Source organism: Sinocyclocheilus grahami, unplaced genomic scaffold (genome assembly GCF_001515645.1).
Source record: "Sinocyclocheilus grahami isolate Dianchi unplaced genomic scaffold, SAMN03320097.WGS_v1.1 scaffold2004.1, whole genome shotgun sequence".
In the NCBI taxonomy this organism is placed as follows: domain Eukaryota; kingdom Metazoa; phylum Chordata; class Actinopteri; order Cypriniformes; family Cyprinidae; genus Sinocyclocheilus; species Sinocyclocheilus grahami.
Genome location: NW_015507183.1, coordinates 83,106 through 100,505, shown reverse-complemented (window position 1 = coordinate 100,505; position 17,400 = coordinate 83,106). Strand labels below are relative to the sequence as shown.

At 39.0% G+C, this 17,400-nt stretch overlaps 1 protein-coding gene across 1 annotated transcript in view; it reads left to right on the top strand.

The window, feature by feature from the left end:
* Positions 1–2,330: 2,330 nt before the first annotated feature.
* The window catches only part of LOC107573676 (carnitine O-palmitoyltransferase 1, liver isoform-like), a 31,652-nt gene continuing 16,582 nt past the window's right edge, over positions 2,331–17,400 (top strand). Inside the window, exons 1-9 of the mRNA XM_016260120.1 lie at positions 2,331–2,425; positions 3,219–3,368; positions 5,408–5,597; positions 5,680–5,850; positions 5,916–6,216; positions 6,635–6,693; positions 6,954–7,031; positions 9,854–9,961; positions 13,690–13,774. Coding sequence (XP_016115606.1) covers positions 2,331–2,425; positions 3,219–3,368; positions 5,408–5,597; positions 5,680–5,850; positions 5,916–6,216; positions 6,635–6,693; positions 6,954–7,031; positions 9,854–9,961; positions 13,690–13,774 — 1,237 coding nt within the window. The remainder of the gene's footprint in view (positions 2,426–3,218; positions 3,369–5,407; positions 5,598–5,679; positions 5,851–5,915; positions 6,217–6,634; positions 6,694–6,953; positions 7,032–9,853; positions 9,962–13,689; positions 13,775–17,400) is intronic.

Sequence of the window (17,400 nt, the reverse complement as noted above, 5' to 3'; positions counted from 1 at the left end):
TGGTGCAGTTTGCTTTCACACGGCAAAGTTTCTAAACGGACCAAATTTGTTAATGCAAGTCAGGTGCGAGTAAACTGTTGTCTCATTGGTCAAAGTTCCACGGTTTATTTTCCGGGATTCCACTTAGCTGTCACGCATGTCATCCGTCAGAATGGAACGGCAACATCTTCGCGGGCTTATTGTTGTTTTTTTTGTAGCTGTCGTTATAATAATGTATCATTTTGAGCAGGAGTCCAGGATTGATTGGGAAAACATTTTTAAAATGCACCTACTACAAAGAAGAGCAATATGATGGCATTATAAAATAAAAAAAGTGCTCTTTGATTTTGAATGGCAAAGACGTGCTCACCCACAGACATTCACAGGTTCATTTTGAGGTATTAGCAAAACAACAAAGCTAATGCTTTTCACGGAACTTACATAATTACCCATCATAAATTGTGATATAGCCTGGTTTGTTGGTCCGTTGGATCGGATTACTTTCTCACTACAACCGAACCGCTTCAGAGTTCGTTTTCAATCGAGCCGAGACCACCTCGTTCAGGCGATCTCGGACCGATTGTTTTGGCGCGGATCCGAGCACGATTGCTGTGTTCACATATGCCCAAACAAACCGAGCTAAGGGGGGAAACGCGCCAGGTTCCAAAACAACAGGCCAGGTGTGAAAGCACCCTAAGAGGCTTTTAACTTCAAACCAGTAATATATTATAAATACGATATGCACTGCAAATATTGTTTCTCCAGTAAAAAAGTTCTCTGGTCTGAATCAGTAGACAAATGTGCAAAGATCAAGCACTGTTTACAAGAAAAAACAGTCCAAAACGTCTCGGGTTACTTGCGTAACCCATGTTCTCTGAGTAGGGAACGAGACGCTGCGTAGCTATGACGCTCTTACGTCGCCATCCTTATACTGGTGAACGTGCCATCTGCTCCTCAGATTTCAGCACGAGGAGCTTGGCAGCAGACGCAGCATCTTGTTCCCTACTCAGAGAACATGGGTTATGCAAGTAACCCGAGACGTTCTCTTTCAAAGGTTCACTCGACGCTGCGTAGCTATGATGCAATGGGAACAATATACCAAACACGCCAAGCTAAAGCGCTGCCGTATCTGCCCCGATGATGAACCAGATAGTAACCACGGCTGGTTCAAGCGGACAAGACCCAGGAACCAGGAGCCGTGTCAACATCCAAATTGTAGAACTTGATAAAAGTGTGCGGAGAGGACCATCCTGCCACTATACAAATATCCCCTATAGGACAGGGGTGTCAAACTCAGTTCCTGGAGGGCCACAGCCCTGCACAGTTTAGATGCAAGCCTAATTAAACACACCTGATCCAGCTAATCAAGTCATTAAGAAAGAATAGAAAAAGAATAGGGAATGCTAGTGTTAGAGGGTCATTTTTAAATAAAAATAAAACAATTCAATAGAACAGAAAAAGAACAGATAAGGCTAGTGTTAGAAGGTCATTATTTATGATAAATAAAAAGAAAATAAGTGGAAAGAATAGAGAAAGAATAGAGAATGCTAGTGTTAGAGGCTTTTTTCTTTATAAATAAAACACGCAGTTAGAATAGAAATATAATAGAGAGCGCTAAAGTTAAAGGGTCAAATGAAGATGAAAGAGATGTGTTTTCAGCCGTTTCTTGAAAATATTAAGGACTCAGCTGCTTGGATTGAGTTGAACCACCCTTGGCGGTTTATGTAAGATTCCACTGCCATGTTGTCCATCCTGACAATCACATGACACCCCCTGTAGTGAGGGGAGAAAGTGTATCTGTGCCAGAGAGACGCTCTCAGCTCCAGGCTGTTTATGTGCCAAGAGAGGAACTCTCCCGCCCCAGCCATTTGGCGATGGTAACAGCGCTCATACTGACCCCTCTCAGAAGAAAGAGGGGGTCCCGCCATATTGAAAGGGCGCAGAATCAACTGCGTGACACCTTTAATAAGTGAAAGGCTGGTCCCTTCAAGCAGATCCTTAAATGTTTCATCCACCAAAGGAATGGCCTCATATGAAGCAGCCCCAGGGGCAGCACCGGGGCGACTGCTGCCATGAGGTCCAAGAGCTTGTGACAAGTGCTCACAGAAACATGATGGCCTAGCTTGAAGCGGGGCAAGCATGTGTTGAGGCGGGAAATCCAGGCAGGAGCCAGACGGACCTGCATCTGAACGGAATCCAAGTGAACCCCCAAGAAAACAGTCAGGGGGTCAGAACATTCTTTTTTTAGGCCAAGAAACATAATGTGGCGAAGGAGGACATCCCTGTGGTAACTCACTAATTCCATGGAGTGGGCTAAAAGGAGCCAATCGTCCAGATAATTGAGTACACGGATGAACTGGAGCCTCAATGGGACCAGAGCAGCATCCATGCACTTTTTGAATGTCCTTGATGTCAAGGCCTGGCCAAAGAGAAGAACCTTGTACTGGTAAGCCTTTGCCCCAAAGGCGAACCTGAGAAACTTCCTCTGCCGCCGAGCGACCTGAATATGAAAATAGGCATCCTTCAGGTCAACAGCTTATCTAGTTTTGTTTTGCTTTTTGTTTTGTTTTGTTAAAAAAGTATAACTGTTAAAAGTCCAAAAACATATGCAAACACAAAGGTCTGATTCTTGCTTTGTAGTTTTTGTTTTGTTTTTGTTTTTTTTTGTTAAAAAAGTATAGCTGTCCAAAGACATATGCAATCAGGTCTGATTCTTTGCTTTGTAGTTTAACTTGTACTTTTATTGTTTTGTTTTGCATTTGTTGTTTTCATAACTTTATTTTGTAACTGTAGCAGGAGACTTTATAGAACTTTTGAAATCCGTTGCTAATGAAAAGCTCAAGCATCAGATGGTTCTCTTTGTAGTTCTTTCAATCTAATATCTTCAAAACAGATTACAATGTTATACAAGAAATGTGTTTTATTACTGCTCTATATCACACGCAGTTCACCAGCTTATTTTATGAGTAGTCATAACAAACAATTCCATGTCTCTGAAAATCTTATTATACCTTTCATTCATGTACTCATAACTTACAGTGTAGCTACAGTGCTGATAATAACAAATCATTACTTAGCATTCCTTAACTAGTGTTGAAGTAGTGATCTATGCTGATTAAATATTATATCATTTTAATAATTAAAAAAATGTTTAGTAAACTAATAATAACTAATTATTACAGTGTTTCGGAAAGGGCACTGCAGTTCATTTCTAACTTAACGGCTGTATTTCCCTTCAGTAAGTACGTAACAGAAGAAGGGCAGCGTGTTGTTGGTGGTGTGCTGATTGGGACCGGATTGTGGATTGCTGTGACTTTCGTAATGAGAAATGTCCTCAAGTACTTGCTGTCCTGGCACGGCTGGATGTTCAATCGCCATGGCCAAACAAAGTAGTTTCGCTTTCACAACGAAACACACAGCGCCTTCGCGACATGGTGGCGGCGGCAGCAACAATATTACAGCGAGAATAAAAGTTATGCCTTCTTTCTTTGCGTGAACATTTGGGCGGCGTTATGCAAATCTTCTCACATCGTGAAGTAGACATGTGGGGGCGTGTTAGAACGAGCCGTTTTAGGTAGGCGTGGTTGACTCTTAACTTTTATAAAGAATATCTCTTTGGATTTGAGACTTTAGTCTTTGCAACTTTACAGATCTTCTTTATGCATCAAGAGCTTGTAACACTCCAAAGAGAAAGGAAAAATTGAAATCGCATCATATGACCTCTTTAAGTTACCTTTATTTGTGGTTTGTGTCATGCTGTAGCGTGGGATTTGGGTTTTGTTTCTTGTTCAGGTTTTCTGGTCTTTTATTTTGATATTTTGCCTTGTTTTATGTTGCTGTCGTGTGTTCCTTGCCCCTCATGTGATCATGTCATGAGCTACTCTTGTCTGCGTTTCATGTTGTGATTGGTTGCTTGTGTTAGAACGAGCCGTTTTAGGTAGGCGTGGTTGACTCTTAACTTTTATAAAGAATATCTCTTTGGATTTGAGACTTTAGTCTTTGCAACTTTACAGATCTTCTTTATGCATCAAGAGCTTGTAACACTCCAAAGAGAAAGGAAAAATTGAAATCGCATCATATGACCTCTTTAAGTTACCTTTATTTGTGGTTTGTGTCATGCTGTAGCGTGGGATTTGGGTTTTGTTTCTTGTTCAGGTTTTCTGGTCTTTTATTTTGATATTTTGCCTTGTTTTATGTTGCTGTCGTGTGTTCCTTGCCCCTCATGTGATCATGTCATGAGCTACTCTTGTCTGTGTTTCATGTTGTGATTGGTTGCTTTAGTCATGTGCCTTGTTTCCCATTGGTTGGTTTGTGTCTTGTGACTCTTATTGTTTGGTATTTATAACCCTCATGTTGCCATTAGGTGTGTTCGACTTGAACCACGGCTACAGACGGCAGTCAACGAGAGTAGCCGCTTGCAGTCGAGGGTGGAGTTGAAAACAGAGCTGTCAAGTCAGACACTTTCTGCTTGTGGTAGTGACTCTAGCGCGGTGTTTGCATACGCTGTCACAGATGAAGTGAATTAAATGCAATATTTGTCAAATACACAGACATTTCTGAAATGCTTTCATGAGCAACATAAACACTGTTTATATACTGCTTAATACAGCACCATCTGTTCAAGAATAAAGTTCAACATAATCATATACTATTTAAATACTAATAAAGTGGGGGTAAATATTTTTTTATCAGTGTTTTATGATAAACGTGACTCAATATAACATTTTATAATGTACATTAAAAACAGACTACATTAAAAAACCTTTTACTGTTCTAAAAACACAGATTTGTGGCCATTATTGGAATTGAAAAGGTTATAATTAAACCCGAAACACACGTGATTGTTGTCATGCAGTGAATCTGGCCAATTGTGAAACAGCGGGGTCGTCGTCAGAGCTCCTGCAGTCTCTCTGAAGAAACTGCAGCGGCTGAGTCAGCCAGCTGCTCTCGAATCGCTATCACGGCACTTTGATGCCACACATGACAGTCATGTGGCGTCGGCGCCGTCTCAAGTCTGACAAAATTTCTAACCGGCATGCACTGCTTCAAGTCAGAATTTGATCAATCTGTGCAGCGCTGCGTTAAGTCGAACGCACCTATTGTCTCTGGTCGAGTATGATTTGTGTATCCTGCTGTTGGTGAGTTTGTGTTTCTGTTCATGCCAAGTCAGGTCTGTTCAAGTCAAGTCTGTTTAAGTTAAGTCTGTTCATGCCGAGTCGAGTTTGTGTCAAGTCAAGTCTTTCTTTGTTTAGATTTTGGATATCCATGAATGCCATGCAAGTTTCCCCTAAGAATTTTTTTTAGGGGGGGCTATAGTACATCCGCAGGAGCTTGGGCCAGGACTGATAAGACTGATTGCCAGTGTGATGGATCTACCTCTGATGTCAGTCTGAGCGGCTGGCATCCCAGTGGTCTTTACACTTTCAAGCCTCACAGCCTCAAGCCCGGCGAGCATGCCACTGTCTACTGCGCTGCCCATGATGGCGGTAGCCATCCTGAGAGTTTGGGCTGCACACTGCACTTCTGAGGCCTCTCTTGTCCACGAGTCTGCCCCAGAGGCCTCTCTTGTCCATAAGTCTGCCTTAGAGGTGGTGGGGTCCTCTGCTGAACCTCCAGAGGTGGAGGCTTCCGCTGCAGAACCTCCCGAGGCGGCGACGTCCATTTCTGAACTCTCTGCCTGTCCTGTCACGGCCATTCAAGGCCGTTCATGAACTCACAGACTGCCCTGTCACGTCCAAGAAGGCTGTCCATGAAATCTTTGCCTGTCCTGTCACTGCCAAGTGGGCTATCCATGAACTCTCTGCTTGTCCTGTTATGACCATTGAGGCCATTCAAGGATATTCTGCCTTTCATGTTGTGGCTATGGAGGCTGCTCACGAACTCTCTGCCTGTTCTATCACAGTCAAGTGGTCTGTCCATGTCTCTGCTCTGCCAAGGCTGCCTGCTCTGCCTGCTCCACCATGGCTCCATGCTCCTCTGGACCACCTCAGACCTGGTGGTCTCCTGGTCTACTGCTCTATGGTCTGCCACTGCTCCATGGCCCTGGCCCTCCACTGTTTTACGGTCTGTCACTGCTCCATGGCCCTGGCCCTCCACTGTTCCACAGTCTGCCACTGTTCCATGGCCCAGGTCCTCCACTGGTCCACAGTCTGCCACTACTCCACGGCCCTGGTCCTCCATTGTTCCACAGTCTGCCACTGCTTCATGGCCCAGGTTCACCATGGCTCCACTGCCCAGGTTTGCCATTGCTCCATGGTCCAGGTCCACCATTGCTCCACAGTCCTGGTCCTCTACAATGCCATGATCCAAGTCCTGTTCCCCTGCATGGGCCTGGCCCTCCATCCCTCCCCCAGTCCACCTCCGCTCCACCACCCTCCTGGACTTTTTGGGTTTTGTTCAGGTTGGGTGTTACGTTAGGGCATCTGGAGCTGCCCTTAGAGGGGGGGATACGTAATTTGGGGTTTGGGTTTTGTTTCTAGTTTAGGTTTTCTGGTCTTTTATTTTGATATTTTGCCTTGTTTTATGTCCCTTGCCCCACATGTGCTCATGTCATGTGCTACTCTTGTCTGTGTGTCATGTTGTGATTGGTTGCTTTAGTCATGTGCCTTGTTTCCCATTGGTTGGTTTGTGTCTTGTGACCCTTTTTGTTTGGTAGTTATAGCCCTCATGTTGCCATTGTCTCTGGTCGAGTATGATCCGTGTAACCTGCTGTTGGTGAGTTTGTGTTTCTGTTCATGCCAAGTCAAGTCTGTTCATGCCAAGTCAAGTCTGTTCAGGTCAAGTCTGTTCAAGTTAAGTCTGTTCATGCCGAGTCGAGTTTGTTTCAAGTCAAGTTTTTCTTTGTTTGGATTTTGGATAACACTTTGTTAAATAAAAGCTGCACATGGGTTCTTACAACTTGCCTTCAGTGGACTGATTGTTACACATACCTTGTATTATGAATATTTGACTTTGTTCTACTGTAATTCTCTCAGGTCAGCGACTGGTGGGAGGAGTATATTTACCTCAGAGGTCGAGGACCAATCATGGTCAACAGCAACTACTATGCAATGGTAAGACTGATATGCAATGGATAATCTGGATTTTGTTAAAAAGAAAGTCAAATTGTCAAAAAAAAAAATCAAGACGGTGAAATTTATTATGAAATTGATGAAAGTATTTCATCAAAATATGAAATTAACAAATTTACATTACGTTTTCCGTAAACAATTTTTTTAATATATCTTTCACATGTGCCACGGCACCAATTTTGTGATGTAGAATTGAACAAATTTACATTAAAGGGGTGGTTGACTGCTTTTTTCTAGGCTTGATTGTGTTTATGGGGTGCAGTCTAACATGTGTTAATGCCTCATTAAAAAAAAACAAACATTATTTTTCACATCATTTACCTTTATTCTGCACTGCTCTGTCCCTTCTCCTATGAACGCTCTGATGATTTCCTGGTTTTATGAAGCCCCTCCCTCTGAAATATGCAATGGGCTCAGATTGGTTAGCTGGCCTAGTGTGTCATGATTCGCTAAACCGCCTAGTGCAGTCCAGAAACGTCACACCTCTAACCTCAGTGGCATGTGCTCCGGTTGTATTGTAAACAATGGCGTCGTCAATATTGCTTATCAGTTTGAGCCCGATTGAGACCCAGAGAATATTAGTGAAGAGGATCATGCAGAACCTGTGCAAGCACGGCTCTTACAGGACGTTTCAGAATGGTATGTTTTTTTTTTTGTTGTTGTCTCATACTTTTAGATGCGCTGTTATTTGTAAATGCTACTGCTTATGATAGCTTTTAATATATGGTTTTATCCTCATTAAAGCTGTAATACAGCAGAATGCATGATTGCGTTGTAGCATTTTTGTAACAGTAAGAAGTGTTTGCCAGCAAGTATTGCTCACTACCATGGCAATTGCGTGCACATCCGTGTTTAACGTTTCTCATTGCTATGTGAAAAATATCTGTTTGTCTATAGACATAAAGTGTATAATTGGAACTCAGTTCATTGATAGAGCTGTGACGAGCTGATGATCTGAAAGAGAGAGAGAAAGAGAGAGAGATGCAGAGCAGAGCGTGTGCAGAGCAGGGGAACGCAAGGAAAATTATTAAAAAAATGCTGCTTTAGAGCATTGATTTTGAAACTTTTGAATCCATTAGAATCGTTAGAAGACAGAATTGCGATTCATATATGAATAGATTTTTTCGAGCACCCCTAGTTTTGACGGCATGGCAATAACTCTTCCTCTTTTCTAAAGCAGCGCAACATGGCCTCGCCCCCTTTGTTGCATGTTCCCGGGGCTGGGGTTTATGTAAATTTCAGGGTTTGTGATGTCACCAACCTGGGAAGTAGCTTGTTGTAGACCCTACTAGCCGTAACTGTAGGCATTAAACAGCCATAATTTTAAAAGACAATATATCCGTTTGCAATTGAACTTTCAGCGTTGTAACTTTGCAGATATTGTTTATGCTCGAACAGCAACATTATACACTAACTAAAGTTAAAAAAGTGAAATCATAATCAACCACCCCTACAAGTTTTGCTTGTAGCACAAACTATTTTTTTTAATCTACCATCTGGGTCTCGGCACCAATTTTTGTCATGTAGAAATTAACAACATTAAATTTTTTGCTTGTAGCACAAGTTTTGCTTTTAGCACAAACAATTGTTTATGTAAATCTACCATCCAGGTCATGGCACCAATTTTTGTGGTGTAGAAATGAACAAATTTACATTAATTCTTACTTGTAGTGCAAACTACTTTTATAAATCTGCCATCCGGGTCACGACACCAGTTTTTGCGGTGTAGAAATTAACAGATTTACATTAGATTTTGCTTGTAACAAACTATTGTTGTAAATTTACCATCTGGGTCATGCCACCAATTTGTGTGGTGTGGAAATGAACAAATTTATATTAAGTTTTTCTTGTAGAACAAACATTTTTCCGAGTCACTGCACCAGTTTGTGTGGCATAGAAATGTTATACATTTACATGATGTTTTGCTTGTAGAGCAAACAATTTTTTATAAATCTTCTACCTTGGTCACAGTACCAATTTTGTGGTGTAGAAATTAACAAATTTACATTAGATTTTGCTTGTATCAAAAACTATTTTCATAAATCTGCCATCTGGGTCATGGCACCAATTTTTTGGAGGTAGAAATTAACAAATTTGCATTAAGTTTTGCTTGTAGCAAACTGTTATAAATTTACCACCTGGGTCACAACACTAATTTCTGTAGTGTAGATATTAAGAAATTCACATTAAGTTTCGCTTGTAGCACAATCTATTTTTGTGGTGTAGAAATTAACAAATTTACATTACATTTTGCTTGTAGCACAAACTATGTTTATAGCTAAATCTACCATCCAGGTCATGGCACCAGTTTTTGTGGGGTATAAATAAACAAATTTACATTATATTTTGTTTGTAGCACAAACTATGTTTATAGCTAAATCTACCATCCAGGTCATGGCACCAGTTTTTGTGGGGTATAAATAAACAAATTTACATTATATTTTGTTTGTAGCACAAACAATTTTTATAAATTTACCATCTGGGTCACAACACCAATTTGTGTGGTGTAGAAGTCAACCAATTTACATTAAGTTTTGCTTGTAGAGCGAACAATTTTATAAATTTGCCATCCAGCACCAATTTGTGTGGCATAAAAATGAATGAATTTACAATAAGTTTTGCTTGTAGCACAACATTTTTTTTTATAAATCTGCCATCCGGGTCACGGCACCAATTTTTGGAAAGTTGTTTTAACTCATTTAACTCCAGGTTGCTCGAAGGAGATTGTTTGTATAATAAGTTCATAGCACTGTTCAATGGCAGTATCTCAGGAGAGTGACAATCACTTTCTCTGTCTTTATCAGGACTTCCTCTATGTGATCCCCACTACACGTCAAGCTGCCCGTGCTGGTAATTCCATCCACGCCATCATGATGTACAGAAGAAAACTGGACAGAGCGCAGATCAAACCAGTGAGTGTAGATTCCACAACAAGCATATTCATCAATATTTGCTTAATTAAATGCAATTCATGATTTTTATACCTTCATTCTATTCAAGGATAATGTATTCGTTTTACCACTGATGAAGGAAATCAAACACTTTAAAGTGTCATCTTGAAATTAAGCCTACATAATATATGTTAGACTCGAAGGAATAAGTTGCCCTAAACGTAAAATGTTTTGTTATCATGTCATCTGCATGTTTTGCTCTTTTTCATGGAAGATATTTTGCAGGATGTCAAGCAGCTCTTTTCCATACAACAAATTGTCAAGGTTCTAAAACAACCACAACAAATAACATAATGGTAGCCAGTATAACTCATGACTTGTATGTATACAAAGTCTTCTGAAATAATACGGGAGCTTTTTGTGAGGAACAGGCCAAAATGCATTCAAATTACATTAAATAACCTTATTTCTATATAAGCAGCATCATGCAAAATATCTTCTTCTGTGTTACACAAGATAATGTCATAGAAGTTTGAAATGATACAGAGGTAAGTAAAAGGTAATGAAATGCAAGGTTGGGGGAACTATTCCCTTAAGTGTAATTATTAATGTTTCATAGGTCTAAGTAATGTATGGGTCAGTGGCGGTAAGCACTACTCAGAAATTCAGATGAAACATTAACTACTTCTGAAAACTGAGCTTTAACTATCACAAGGTGTTTATTATATAGTATATGTCTATGCATATGTGTGTGTATATATATATATATATATATATATATATATATATATATATATATATATATATATATATATATATATATATATATATATATATATATATATATATATATATATATATATAATGTTCTCTTCTGGTCTCTCTTACCTCCTACTTCATATCAAATGTATTTTAGTGCATGTTTGTGTCTGTTTTTTTGTTCGATTTTTTAAAATATTTATTTATTTATACTTTATAGTGATTAAATGAGTAGACATATGTTGAAAAAGGCTGTTTGTCATGTCATGTCATGCCATGCCTGTCTCTCTCTCTCTAACCCCCCAAACTCTGTGTGCATGACTGTGAAAGCGTACCCCTCATAAACAATCTTGTGTTTTGTTCCTCGCTCCCGGACGTTTCTGTGTTTGCTATGTGCGCTCACACACCACACGCACAGTTATACTTGCTGGAGAAGCGAGTGCCGCTGTGCTCGGCGCAGTGGGAGCGGATGTTTAACACGTCCCGTATTCCCGGGCTGGAGACAGGTAAGAGGAGGGGCTCGTCCGTCCTGACCCACATCTGACCCACACCCTCCATCAGCTCCAGCTGTGGCCGCCTCAGACTCAGCCTCAGGACAACAGCACAGCGGACAGGAGAATACAGAACTAATTGACTCAGTGGTCGACTAATAAGGGCTTTTTATTGGCTGATTTCTAGAGAGCAGGGTGGATGATGGGACATATAATTATGATTTATATGATATCATACAATTTAATGATAGCAGGCAACACCAAATCTTTCTTGGACACAACTAGCAGTAGCAGATGATAACTATAATATCAAATACCGATAATAGTGATACACCAATATATCAGCCAATTATAGAAACCAGTAAATAGTTGCAAAATCCTGATAATTAATTATATATTATTATAATAAATAATATAATATTTTATGTTATTATTATAATTTGAATTTATAATTCATATTATTATTATTTTTTTTCTTTTTATTATATTAATCCTATAATAATATTTTATAATATTTATGATAGCATTATTTAATTGTATGAAGTCACATAATTTATATATAATTTTTAAATAGTATAATTACAATTTTAGTAGTATTTTTCGTAAGTATTTTTCATTTCAGTCACCCTAATGCCATTGACAACCTGTATGACTTCCTTTATTTGAATTTTGGTACAAGATTTTCTATATAATTATGATATATCTATATCTCGTAACTGTTATATATACAATTTTTCATAATATAAGAGCACTTCTGGACTCCTTATCCACTTATATATATTTATATACAGATTTCAATAATATCAACAATAGTGATACAACAATATATTGGCCAAATATAGAAATAGTTAAATAGTTAAAAATAAAATACATAATACTTAGGGCTGTCAGTCGATTAACATTTTTAATCTAATTAATTACAAGATGTGTCGATTAATTAATCAAATTAATCGCAAATTAGATTTGGCTGTGAAATTACCCACAAAAGATCATTTAAAGCCATTATTGTGTTAAATAAGAAAGTATCATGTAGATATTACAAATAGTAGCTTTAGAAAGAAATATTTGATTTGATTTAACATAACATTTATTACACATAAACTTTTAAGCTACAATGGCCCAACATAAACTATGGAACATAAAAGAAGATAATTTGAGAAACATCTCGTATTTTTTGTTCATGCAATGAAAGTCACTTGTAACTAAAACAGTCTAGTTACCAACAGTCTTCGAAATACTTTATTTTATGTTGTGCAAAAGAAAGCCATACAGGTTTGAAACGACATAAGGTTAATTGATGACATAATTTAAATTTGCTGGTGAACTATCCCTTTAACTATCCCTTTTTTTAAATTAAATGATAAGCAATAAGAAATTAAAACTGCCAGCTGGTGGCGGGAAATGTCTTTATGAGTCATGTATTCATTCATTCATTTGATTCATTCAAACGGCTGATTCATACAGGAATGAAGTAAACGGCTCTCTTTATGAATGTGCCTTTGAAGTACTGGTTCACACGATTCGTTCAAAATGCGGATTCATTCAGAAATGAATGCTGTGGCTTTAAAGGTAATTTCTCTGCAAAACTTATTTTGCAATATTAACTAAGACAATATTTTGTTTAAAATATAACACAATATTAACTTCTTATTTACTGAACTGTTGTATCACATTTAAACTCATGATATTCAGGACAAAAACAACGTGATATAGCTTTCTCTGCCCGTGTGATATCATATGAAATAATTTTTTTTGCCCCAATATCTTGAATTTTAGGGCATAACTGCATTTATGTTTGTCAACTGTCAACTATATGAAATGTAAGATGACGTACAGGTCTGGGGGCGGGGCCAGTGTGTTAACTGTGTTGAAATATTTTAATCTCGTTATTTTTTCATAACTAATTATGTTAAACTGACAGCCCTAATAATAATCATCATAAAATTAATAATATATTGATATTAATATCATAATACATTAGTATTATTATGTATTATTTATATTATTAATAATATATCTTATATTGTATATTTTAATGATGTATTATTCATATAATTTTATATAATTGTATAATTTCATGTAATACATTTATTTTATTTTATGTTATTTATTTAGAATTGCTCTCATGCCATTTACAGCACGAGAGCATTTTTTTTCTGTACTGTATGTTGTTCATCAGTCACCCCACACTCTTCAAATTTGCCTGAACCATTGGAAAATGCACATCAGACGACCACTATCAAATAATCCTAAAATATCAAATATCATATATTGCATCTGGCTGACTGTTATATCGGTTTTGAAATTGTTTTTAGAAGGTATAGGCTGTTTTGTCATTTGGCAGCTGTGCTGTTATCCGGCTGGTCATCACGTTGAATTCATCTCTCCTGATGATCCTTCACTCCTTCCACTTTTTCCTTTTTAGTTTCCAGTTTTCCTCTACAGGTATTTTGGGTTTCTTCCTTGTTTTTGTGTTTGACCTTCCGTTCTGCTTCACAGCTCATGGTGTTAAACACAATCCCCATGTGCTCATCTCAGTACGAGCGTATGTTCAACACCAGTCGAGTTCCCGGTGTAGAAACAGGTAGAGCTATCCTCTCGCCTGCTTCACTTCGCAACCAATCCGCAACCAATCCGCTTTTAGATGCTAGCGAGCGACTGCTGTGGGCCTGAACTGCATAAGGGTTTGTGATTTGGATTGGCTGGTGTTTCTGGAGGAAGCAGACAACAGGAATTACTTTTGTGTGCTTAACTGATTCTTAACTTGATAAACTATTTGTGTGATTTAATGTTTAACCTGTTATCTGAAACAGGATGAATGGGGAACAGGAAATAGCATGTTTTTACACCCGTCTGGCTGTATAGTGGTGCCAGTCAAAGATGACTGTTGTTTTTATTGCTACTAATTTATAACATACTGTAATAAATTCAAGAGGTTTTAAACACTGAATTCATTCCAGTTTAGTAGCTAATAAATATACTTTACTCAATGACTTAATCTACAGCAAGACCATTTAGAAGATTTATATAATATAATAACGTAATAATGATAATGTGCTGTCACAGCAAAGTGGAAATATGTGGAATTGAGTTACTAATTCTTACTAAATGATAGTAAAATAAATTATTATTGAATTAAAATATAGATAACAATCATTTAGAATAACTTAACTCGTTTAGAGTGCATAAATATTAATGCAAAACTCAAAAAAGCAATAAATAATAGTCATCAATATAATAATAATGATGATCTATTACATGATGATGATAACGATGATTAATATTGAACTGTAATTTAGAGTGCATATATACTATTAATGCAGAAAACCAAAAACAATAAAATACATATAATATTCAATAATAATATATAATCAACACAATTAATCAGTAATAATAGTAATAATAGCAACAACAACAATAATAATAATAATTTTACTAATGATAATCATTCTAATCATTGTATAATTTTGTACTATAACTAATTATATTATTATTATTAATACCAATAATAATAATAAACTACACTTTAAGATGCATGTGTACTATTAATGCAAAAAAAGAATAACAATATAATAATAATAAGTTTATAAATGATGATGATGATGATTATAATTAATGTTGAACTATAATTTAGAGTGCATGTACACTATTAATGCAGACAATAAAATACATCATATAATAATAATCAATAATAAAATATAATTAACACGCTTAATCAGTAATGATGATGATAATAATAATAATAATAATTTTCTATTACATATGATAATCATTAAAATAATTAAAAAACATAATATTGTAATAATCAATAATAATAATATATCATCAAAGCACTTAATTAATAATAATAATAATAATAATAATCATAATATAGTAACGTAGTTATATATATTATATATATATATATATATATATGTGTGTGTGTGTAATAGTATATTTGAATCATGTTGCAGGCAGACAGTTAATTAATAATAATAATAATAATAATAATCATAATATAGTAACGTAGTTATATATATTATATATATATATATATATGTGTGTGTGTGTAATAGTATATTTGAATCATGTTGCAGGCAGACAGTTTCCTGCATAAATAATTTTATATTAATATTTAATGTTCATTCGTTTAATTATTTGGTTAATAGTAATAAGTGTATGTATCATGTATTTATAATGTGTTTATGCAAATCCAGTGCAGAAAAACTTACTCATTCACGCAGTGAAACTGCACGGCCATTGGTTTGTGCAGAGCAGAGCTGCACGAGCCTATGGCGACGAAGCCTGCCAAAGCCCGCCAGAATGGGCGGGGCATCTGGCTATATAAGCGGGCGGGCGCTCGCCACAGGATTCTCATGTTTACTTCGACTGAAGCAACGACTGAGTTGTGCAGCTACATAGCATGGCAAGCAACGCAGTACTCGTTCCCGTATCTCAGGGAACCGAGGTTACGTTAGTAACCGAGTACGTTCTCTTTCGATTGCTAGACGCATATGGGAACAGTCCAATCACGCCATGCTAATGTAGTGGAACGACTAAGGTATAACTTCCATAAGCAACCAATGCTTATAGAGAAGTCAACAATAACCGAAGGCTAAAACGGGCTGAGCTTTCTAGGTCACACCCGGCCTGGTTAATCATTCCAGAGTATACCCGTAACTTCGACACCCAGGGGTCGAGAGCTAACAGGTGAACAATACCAGAGAACTTGGGCACGTTACGGCCAAGGGCTCTCTGTCATGTCCGTTTACGCCGCGCGTGCCATTTCAAGTGGAAAGTACCCTGGCCTGTAAGGCCGGGACTTCCAGGTTATAAAACCTTGCAAATGTAGACGGCGAGGCCCAGCCGGCAGCCTCACAAATATCCGCAATGGACACACCACTGGACCATGCCCACGACGAGGCGATGCCTCTAGTCGAGTGGGCCCGTACTCCAATGGGGCATTCTAGGCCCAAGGAAGAGTATGCTAGCGAGATGGCATCTACTATCCATCTAGAGAGTCTTTGCTTCGTAACCGGAAACCCCTTGGTGCGATTACCGAAGCTGACAAGAGTTGTTCCGATCGCCTATAGCAGGGTTGGCGAACGTCGATCCTGGAGAGCCGCAGCCCTGCAGAGTTTTGCTTCAACCCTAATCAAACACACCTGAACAAGCAAATCAAGGTCTGAACTGTTACTAGGAAGCTACAGGCAGGTGAGTTTTAATTAGGGTTGGAGCTGAACTCTGCAGGGCTGCAGCTCTCCAGGACCGGAGTTCGCCACCCCTGGCCTATAGGGAGCGGAACACTCGATATAGATTCTCAATGCCCTGACGGGTCACCCATATGTCGGGCCGAGGATGCCATAATGTCCCGTTCACTTGAGAGAGGAGATCCCGTCTCAGTGGAACAGGCCAAGGGGCCGCTATCAGTAGCTGAGTCAGCTCTGATAGCCACAGCTGGTTCATCCAAAGGGGGCTACCAGGAGAACCCTGTGTTTTTGTTCCCTCACTCTCGAGCACAGGTTGGGTTGAGCCCACTCTAAGAAGCGCTCCACTAGCGTGAAAAGCCGCTTTGAAGAGAGGCCTCCCTGGAGATTTATGTAGGACACAACCGACATGTTGTCCGATCGGATTAGCACATGGTGCCCTTTCAGGACTGGCAGGAAGAACTGACAGGCTCGACATACTGCTAACATTTCCAGGCAGTTGATGTGGAAGCCTTTTTCCCCCTTCGACCAGTGGCCGAAAGTCGGTATGCCCTCGCACAGCGCCCCCCAACCTGAGTTGGAGGCGTCTGTCGTGACAACTGTCCTTCTGTGAACTATCCCCATGGCCACGCCCTGTTCCATCCAGCGGGAGTTCTTCCAACAGGGGGTCAGGGCCGATACTCAGGCCTGACTCACCCTGACATGCAGGTGTCCCTGATGCCACGCATGCGATGGAACACGTGGTTTCAACCAGCGCTGAAGGGGGCGCATACGCAGCAGACCCAACTGTAACACTGGAGATGTTGCTGCCATGAGGCCCAGCATCCTTTGAAACGCTTTGAGAGGGCAAGCGGTACCGATCTCGAAGGAGGTCGCCAGCTTCCGTATGGCCAGAGCTCTTTCCGGCGTGCCTACAGCTTTCATTTGGGCTGAGTCAAAAATCGTTCCCAGGAATGAATTTGCTGGCTGGGAAGCAACAAGCTCTTGGCAAAATTGACCCTGAGTCCCAGGCACTCCAGGTGGC